Source organism: Dunckerocampus dactyliophorus, chromosome 2 (assembly GCF_027744805.1).
Source record: "Dunckerocampus dactyliophorus isolate RoL2022-P2 chromosome 2, RoL_Ddac_1.1, whole genome shotgun sequence".
NCBI classification, from domain to species: domain Eukaryota; kingdom Metazoa; phylum Chordata; class Actinopteri; order Syngnathiformes; family Syngnathidae; genus Dunckerocampus; species Dunckerocampus dactyliophorus.
In genome coordinates this window covers 7,975,421-7,984,901 of record NC_072820.1, presented here as the reverse complement: position 1 = coordinate 7,984,901, position 9,481 = coordinate 7,975,421, and the positions used below count along the sequence as shown (strand labels likewise).

General features: G+C 39.8%; 1 protein-coding gene across 1 annotated transcript; it reads left to right on the top strand.

Annotated features, from left to right (window-relative positions):
* The first annotated feature begins 125 nt into the window (after positions 1–125).
* gtf2b (general transcription factor IIB) lies at positions 126–8,010 on the top strand. The gene is made up of 7 exons (XM_054769414.1): positions 126–179; positions 1,608–1,720; positions 4,707–4,840; positions 4,938–5,084; positions 5,173–5,302; positions 7,174–7,455; positions 7,540–8,010. The coding sequence occupies exons 1-7, from the start codon at positions 163–165 to the stop codon at positions 7,671–7,673; spliced, it is 957 nt and encodes a 318-aa protein (XP_054625389.1). The 5' UTR covers positions 126–162; the 3' UTR covers positions 7,674–8,010.
* Positions 8,011–9,481: the final 1,471 nt, after the last annotated feature.

Here is a 9,481-nt window from a genome sequence, read left to right as displayed (position 1 = left end):
CAAGTGCCTATTTCTGGTTGTGTATTAAAATAAAAACTTGTATTTAGAGTAATTTGATTTGTCTGGCTTGCCGTACTGAAATGACCACGTGATTAAAAATCTATAAATAAGGGGTGCCTTGCGTTTTGCATTGGCTTGTTTCCAGTCAGTGTAGGTTGTGCAATGGCGTCGACGAGCCGGTGAGTACAGCCTTCTTCATTCGTAGATAGAATGGATTAACGTCATTACTTTCTTCGTTTGTGACACATAAATGAGTTAAAGCGACCGAAGTTGAAATTACAGACAACACGAAGTGGTCGCTCAATACCTCTCGATTCTCCCCGCCGTAGAAGTAGCATCTTGTAGTTAGCATGGTAGCTCACCGGTTGCTCCCGTCCTTTATGTTGGCGCTCAGTATCTCATATGCCTCATTCAAACGTCTCCAAATCGCATTTGTTGCCAGTGATGCTTAACATGTTATTTTCTGCGACATTGTCCCAGCTAGCTAACGGTGCCTCTCTCTCCGGTTCTCGTTGACGTTGGCGTGTATTGCGCAGCGTCATCACATTCAAACATGTTGTTTCATTTGTGAAGGCGTTAACGAAACCTGTATAGAAAAATAATGAGCGAACACACCTCAGAGTAATCAACCATACCCATTGCTGTTCTGTCTTAACACAATTATTCTTTTCACCCTCAGTTTCTGTTGTATCTTATGTTTCTGTTGTGTATAATAGGTTCTCCTTGGCAACAGGAGAATGGAAAGTGATACCGTGATATCACCCATCCATGCATTTTCATGACCTCTTGTCATTAGGGTGAGCTGGATGCCTATCCCAGCAGACTTTGGCAAGAGGCAGGATACTAAGGAGTTAAAATCATGCCAGAACCTCAAACACACATGTTTTACTCACGCCCAACATCCACAAACCGTGTGGTTTGCAAATACGAAACATCATTAGCAAACTAATGCATTTTGTTTTGCAAATAAGAAACTTAGCCTATCAAACAAATACATCATGCTTCAGTAACAAATACCAGCATGTTTTATGCATACAAAGGAACATATAAAAAAAAAAAAAAGTACAAATTACAAATTTTCTAGTACAAAAAATATCGAGGGAAAGGCTTCTTGAGACGTCATCTGTACTTCTGCGAAGAAGGTATCGGACGTTTTCGCTCCTCATCCGACACCTTCTTCGCAGAAGTACAGATGACGTCTCAAGAAGCCTTTCCCTCGATGGACAACTCCTGTACGACTGAGAGCCTAAACAGATACAAAAAATATCTTTCAAGTACAACAAAAATACTGAAAGTACAAAAAAGAAATTCTACAACTACGAAAAACTGTCACTGTGACTTTTGGCACTCATTTTCCACCTTGCAGATCCACACACAAATGCCAGTAAACTTTCTGAGAAATGGCCTGTAATTTGCACTCGACAACAGCAGGTAGTGCTGTCGATTCAGTAGTCCAACTCTATTCAAGTCCACCAACAAATTGCGGTAAAGTTAGAAATATATTCACAGACTTTGCTTTATATCACTGTTGTTGTTTTGAGCCTTTCTGAATAGGATTGAAAGTTCATTAGGGGGCTTTTTCCTCACTTATGCCTTTTGTTTTCTAGTGGAGATGGGTTGACTCTGCCCAGAGTTCAGTGTCCCAACCATCCTGATGCCATATTGGTGGAGGACTACCGAGCAGGAGACATGATCTGTCCTGAGTGTGGCCTTGTAGTGGGTGAGTATACCCTACGAAAATCGTATTTTTTTTTTTTAAGTAGACTATAACCCCTTAAGTCAAAACTCCCCCAGAAGGTGGAGCAAACGTTTGGGAGAAACATTCAGTGCCCTCCAGACGTTTTGGAACAGTGAGGTCAATTCCTTTATTTTTGGGGTAGACTAAAAACATGTGGATTTGATGTCAAAAATGAATATTAGACCAGAGAACAACATTTCAAGTGGCGCGCAATGTGACGTAAACAAAGCTAGCAGTACGGATACGTCTATGTAGGGCAGATGCGTGTCAGACTGGCATGAATACAGTGTTCCCTCGCTCTCTCACAGTTCACCTTTCGCGGATTTGCTTGCTAGCTTGTAAATGGATCTTCGGTTCGTCTGCAGCAATATGTTTTAACAAGGATACAAAAACTCTACAGAACAGCAGAACGTCGCCAGGACGAAAATGCACGGTCACAGGAATGAAATATGCGTGAGTGGCTTAATAATTTCTTGTGTTGATCATTAAAATTCAAACAAAGGTTTGAACTTTTTGGAGAGTGTTTAAACAAGAGAAAAATGTGAGAAAATGTTATTGCCCATCTGAGAAGTGTATAAAGTATATGGTGAGGGGTTTTACAGCTTTAAAACATTGTAATAAAAAAAAATGACGTTGGCTACTTCACGGATTTCACTTATTGCGGGCTATTTTGGGAACCTATCCCTCGTGATAAACGAGGGAACACTATATTTCAATCAAGTGACAAACGTCATAGTGAGGATGGATGATAGGCTGATGGTTCTTTTTTTTTTTTTAACACGATGTGCAATCGACCCACATTACATTTGACAACAAAAAGGAACTTTCCCAATGTTAACGGGGAGTTATTATGCCTTATTATTGCTTTTCATATCTACTATATTAGGTAATAAGACTATAAATGTGACTATAGGGGTGTTATTTTGTGTTTACAGGGCTCTAATAATGTTAAACGTTTTTACAAGGTCATAAACAGGTTTTCTATGCTCTATGAAAATATTACATTTATTAATATTGAATCCTACTTCGTGAAAATGCGCTTTTCGCGGTCGGGTCTGGAACCAATTAACTGCGGTAAACGAGGGATGACTGACTGTGTAGGTGAAAACATGAAAACCAGAGAGCTGTCTATGGTTGAAAAACAAGCAATTGTGAATAGTTTTGCAAAAGGTTTTTATGTTAGCCAATTGTTACAGTGAAATGATTTCCACCAGAAACAATTGTATTTTCTCTATGGTAGGAACCATATACAGTAGGGATGCTCAGATCGATCGGCCACCGATCAGTGTCGGCCGATTTCCGTGAAAAAGCATGTGATAGGCATATGCCGATAAATGTCGATCACCTGTGGCCCGTACCATTGCAGCCTGCAACCTATAGCGATCCCTGCATGCAGTGTAGTGTCTTGCCCTAACGTCTTCTGTTGCGTCCTCCCATTTTCCTTAACACTGCGCGGGCACGCCAGAACAAAAACAAACATGTCTGGCGTGTGGAACGTACCTGCCAACACATGCCATGAAAAATGCATACGGCAATAATACGGCATTTGAAGAACAAACTCTTCACCGAGTATGGTGAGTTTTCGAGGCTCACGGTGTGATCATCAAACGACAAAGCCGAAACTCTGTATAACAAAGTGCGTCCCGAGTCTGCGTGACAGTCAGAAGGCTAAGGAAATAAGGCGAAAAATAATTGAATTCTTCAGACGAGGTTAGCAGCCTTAGTCAGCAGTAGAGGGGCGGGGGAATCACTTTGGCAGTCACGGGACCTTGGAATATTCCTGACTTTTCACCCTTCTATGACACCCATGAACAATAGCTCTCATCATAAATACAGTAAATTAAAAAATTTATAATATTAATTCATGTGATCTGTATTGGTATTGGACGATTTTACTCACGGATGATCGGTATTGGAATTGGCAGCATAAATCCCTGATCGGACCATCACTAATATACAGTAATCCCTCATTTTTCGCAGTTAATTGGTTCCAGACCCGACCGTGATAAGTGAATTTGCGCTAAGTATGATCCCTTTGTTTTAAATTGAATATTTTTTTTATATTAGAGCCCTCTAGACAGAAAATAACACCCCTATAGTCACATTTGCACTCATAATACCCAACTCATGCTCGTGTGTGTTACTATAAACATATTCCGGTGTCATGGGAGCTGAGTGAAGGGGTGGACAGGAAGGGACATTGGGGGTTCAGAGTTGAGTTTCAGCTTGCTGTGGGTTACGGCCACAGCAGTAGCATGTGTTTTTATTAGGGATTATTGTCTGTGCTGAGATATGCGCTGGCAATCAAGTCTGGTGATTGTGTGTCTCACTGAACATTACAGTAACATGACTGACACCTAGTGACCAGTGTAGAATACTGCATATCATCAATGTGTTTGAATGTGTCTTTTGAATGCCTTACGTTTGTGTTATAGTTCATTTAGACATTTTTATGCTTGAAAATGATTAATTTAGCTAAATAAATACCCAACAATTGCTTAAATATGCAATAATAACGGACCGTATTCAACCACAAAACAGTGTGATTTATTAATATATGTTTGAAAAAAGGTGAGAGTGAATCCGCAAAATTGGAACCGCAATGTGATGAGGCACGACTGTATGTGGACATGTGTGTGGACAGTCAAAACGGATTGGCCAATTTGAAACTGGAGGCCGAAGCTCGTCTTATTGGCTGTAAGCGTTGGCGTTACATATTCAGCTCGGCCATTGTATCCCAGATAAACAGGCCGGTTCATTTACATCATGAGAACTATCAATATTAGACATATGGACATGTATGATTTGCGCCAAAAATGTGTCCAGATGTTTTAAATATGTTATTTCGCGAAGTTTATTACATTTCTTGACTAAAAGCTTTAAAACATTGCTCCCGTTTATTGTGAATGTCATTTATGAGACATGACCCAGGGTTTAAGAGGCTAATGGTGCTGTTGTGCCTGCTCAGGTGATCGAGTGATTGATGTTGGCTCAGAGTGGAGGACTTTTTCCAATGAGAAAGCCCTCAAAGATCCGTCCAGAGTGGGAGATGCCCAGAATACACTGTTGAATGGAGGAGACCTCACCACCATGATCAGCAAGGTATCCTCCAGATAATCTTCTCTGCTCCTTCTGGATCTAGAAGGCATGTCATGGCATCACCTGAAAAAAACATACTGCACATGCTCCTCCACCACAGGGAACAGGTGCCGCTAGTTTTGACGAGTTTGGCAACTCCAAGTACCAGAACCGTCGCACCATGAGCAGCTCTGACCGGGCCATGCTGAACGCCTTCAAAGAAATCACCACCATGGCGGATCGCATCAACCTGCCGAGGAACATCATCGTAAGCGTTTAATCAACTGGTTTGGTAACTTGCGGCACTGACGGAACCTTGGGGATCATTACTTTGTGTTCATGTGTTTGCCTTGCAGGACAGAACCAACAACTTATTTAAGCAAGTTTATGAACAGAAGAGCCTGAAAGGGCGAGCGAATGACGCCATCGCATCGGCTTGTCTCTACATCGCCTGCAGACAAGAGGGTGTCCCGAGAACCTTTAAAGGTACCCGTTATACTGTTGTGGAAATGGAAACAGGACATTTGTTGTAAATATTCAAATTCTTTGTACAAAAGTTCAGAACTTCTCCCATCTCTTTAGCCAGGGGTGTCCATACGTTTTCCACCTAGGGCCACATACTGAAAAATTGAAGGATGCAAGGGCCACTTGGATATTTTGTAAACAAACACGTTTAAGGAGGATTTTAAGGAGCTGCTAAGTAGAGCTTCAAAATACAAAAAGAAGAAATGGAAGTGAGACAAAAAAAAGAATAAGCAATTTATTGCAAACCATTAAAGTAGTCCCCCAAGCTAGCCAGCTAACAAGCTAATCAGTTAGCTTTGAATTTATTTCTCTTAAACTTAAGAAGCCATGTACCACTTCCACACAGAATGGGAGAGCTTTTTTTCCCCCTCCTATCATGTCGGACATGCCATGGCTGATTTCATGACTTCATGCAGTGTTAAGGTAATGTAATGTCAGGTGATGTTTTGGGTCATTACTGCCGCCTAGTAATGACACAAGACAACCAATTGGATCCTCTTTTTTTTCTACCTCTTTAGTTCCATAATACCCAGGATTTTTAAAAGAAGTTTCAAATGAATGTCTTACTGCGTCCACCCTCAGCAGCAATGGCGTGCGCTGCGAAAGGCCTTGCTTATGCAGCTCTACAATCTGGCCGCATCCAATGAGAGAAAGCTTTTTTGCCTTTGCCATCAGGAGATGATGATGATGATGATGATGATGATGTTAATACCTGACAGAAAATGAATTTTTGCCAAAATTTGGGCTTTTAAAGGCTGTGGTCTTTTGGTCTTTTTGTCCGGTGATGAACAGCCTATTTCGCTTTGCAATAAATTGCTTACTCAGATTAGTTTTTGTTTCACTCCCATTTCTTCTTTTTTCATTTTGAAGCTTTACTTAGAACCTCCTTAAGGTCCAACTGTGCAAAATGTAAATTCTTGCAATTTCTCAACTGGTCTTAACATTTTCATCAGGAGTGTCAAAAAAATCAAACCGCATCACAGTTTTGTGACGTACTGTTGGTGGAAAAGCTTATTAGTTTGAACTTCGGTCTTGACTCGTTTTTGCCCCATTTTTGCTGTTTTGTAAAATCCATCCATCCATCCATTTTCTATACCGCTTCATCCTCATTAGGGTCGCGGGGGCATGCTGGAGCCTATCCCAGCTGACTTCGGGCGACAGGCGGGGTACACCCTGGACTGGTCGCCAGCCAATGGCAGGGCACATTTAGACAAACAACCATTCACACTCACATTCATACCTATGGACAATTTAGAGTCTCCAATTAACCTAACATGCATGTTTTTGGGAATGTGGGAGGAAGCCGGAGTACCCGGAGAAAACCCACGCGCACACGGGGGAGAACATGCAAACTCCACACAGAAATGCCCACGGGAGAATCGAACCCAGGTGTTCCTGATCTCCAGGCTGTTCCTGTATTGGCCAACGTGCTAACCACTAGACCACCGTGCGGCCTGTTTTGTAAAATTTGCCAAATATTTAAACTTTAAAACAAATTTTCGTCTCGTAATATTAGAAATTCCCATAATATTTTGACTATTTCCATAACTTTATATTATGCTATATTTCCTCATAGTATTACGTTATTCTTGTAAATTATGACTTTTTCTCATTAGATTACAACATTTTCCTCTTAATATTTTTGACTTATTCTTGTAAATTGAATTTTTTTCCCCTTATTTGTTGTTATTGTTAAAAAAAAAAAAACAGCGCAGGCTTCACGTTGGACACCCCTGTTTTAAGCGATTGATTGAAGTTCCCATGGTCAATCAAGTAATGGTCCCTAGTGATCACAGTAACCATACTCGGCCTTACATTCCCGCTCTCCGCAGAGATCTGTGCCGTGTCCCGCATCTCCAAGAAGGAGATAGGCAGGTGCTTCAAGCTGATCCTCAAGGCTCTGGAGACCAGCGTGGACCTCATCACCACAGGCGACTTCATGTCCCGCTTCTGCTCCAACCTGGGCTTGCCGAAGCAAGTGCAGATGGCCGCCACCTACATCGCCATGAAGGCCGTGGAGCTGGACCTGGTGCCCGGCCGAAGCCCCATCTCCGTGGCTGCTGCAGCCATCTACATGGCCTCACAGGCCTCCGCAGAGAAGAAAACACAGAAAGGTGAGTCACAATTGGACAAAAAAAAAAAAAAGTCTCTTTATTCAATTCAGCAGTTTTACATGATCTACTCGTGTGCCTCCACAGAAATCGGCGACATCGCCGGCGTAGCTGATGTCACGATCCGACAGTCCTATCGTCTCATCTACCCTCGTGCCGCAGAACTTTTCCCTCCAGACTTCAAATTCGACACACCTGTCGACAAACTGCCCCAACTGTGAAAAGGCCTCCTAAACAACGGCACTAGGTTTCTGCTGTACTTAATAAGATTGTCTTTTTGTCGGCTTTAGAAGGTTTTTCTTGCCCCTAAGATTTCAAGCCTTTGCCAAGGCACCCTCACAGGAGAAAGATGGACACACATTCCAGTGATCATGAAAGGACTCGCACCTACCGTGTAAATATACATGTTCACGTGGGGAAACGTAACCGATGCTTGCAATTTTAGGCTGCTTTCATACTGTATACATGAAACATTCTTTTGTAGAAAAACGATCTGTTCTATTTTGTTAGCTTGTTTGAACTGTACAAGTAATTTAAAAATAAATCTTTTCATTGGAAGGATGGAAATGGTCACTTTTCATCTTCTTTGGCCGCGTCGCAATTCACGCACTTTACTGAATTAGCCAGATGTTGCGTCCCAAGTGGTGAGTGTGCAGCGCTGGAAGCCGACAAATGAAAGATGCAAGGGCCACTTTGAAATTTAGGTACTGTAGATATGCTAAGAAGTTATGTGTTTTGAGGAAAAATAGCCTGCATCCCTGCTTTGTGATGTAGGCAGAAAAGCGCTTTAGTATGAACGTCTCAATTTTTGCTGTCATGTTTTTTTTTTTTTTTAATTTTCCAAATATTTACATTTTCTGCTAGTAAATCTTATTCGTAATTATGACTTCATTCCCATAACACTTTGACTTTATTCCTGTATTATGACTTTTTTTTCCCCCCCAACCTAATTTTCCCAAAATTTTAACTTTATTCAGTTTCTTGTAGTATTAGGACTTCAAAAAAATATATTTTAAATGGTTCAACTCTATGCTATTAAAATGACATTTTTCCACAAGTTTATACAAAAAAAATTAAGACTTTGTTGCTAGAATAGCACCTTTTTTTCTCATATTTTGAGTATTCTCATAAGATTACAGCTATTTTCTCTTTCTGACGTTTTTTGTTTTTAATTTTCAAACTATTTAAACTTTCTGCAAATTTTTATTCTCTGAATTATTACTTTTACTTTTATAATTATTACTATTATTACTTCCCATAATATTTTGACAAATTATTACTTTATTCCCATAATATTTTGACTTTATTCCTGTAATAACGCTTTTTCCCCAGCCTAATTTTCCAAAAATGTAAAGTTCAGTCTTTGTTTCTCATATTAGGACTTTTTTAACTGTATGCTATTAAAATGACATTTTTAAGATTACTTTTTTTTCTTGTTAGAACTTTTTTCTCTTAATATTTTAACTTTATTCTCATAAAATTACAGCTGTTTTTTTCCCCCCCAACTATTTCAACTTTATTGCAAATTTTATTCTTGTAATTATTACTTTATTCCCAGAATATTTTGACTTTATTCTTGTAATATGACTTTTTCCCCAACCAATTTTTCCAAAAATTGTAACTTTATTCTGTTTCTCATATTAGGGCTTAAAAATATTTTTTTTCTTTCATATTTTCACTTTATTCTCATAAAATTAGAGTACTTGTTTTAAAATTTCTGCTGTTTTTTTGTTTGTAATTTTCCAACTATTTCAACTTTCTCGTACATTTTCTTCTTGTAATTATGACTTCATTCCCAGAATATTTTGAATTTCTTCTTGTAACATCAACCAACTTTTTCTGCAGCCTAATCTTCCAAAAATTACAATTGAATTAGTTTGTTTCTCATATTACGACTTAAAAGAAAAGTAGTTTTTTTCTTTAATATTTCAGCTTTATGCTCCAAAATAACGTTATTTTTCCTCACAATACAGTGTACATAGTATACATGTAACAACGGTTGTCCGCACAGACAGGGCCCTGCACCCGC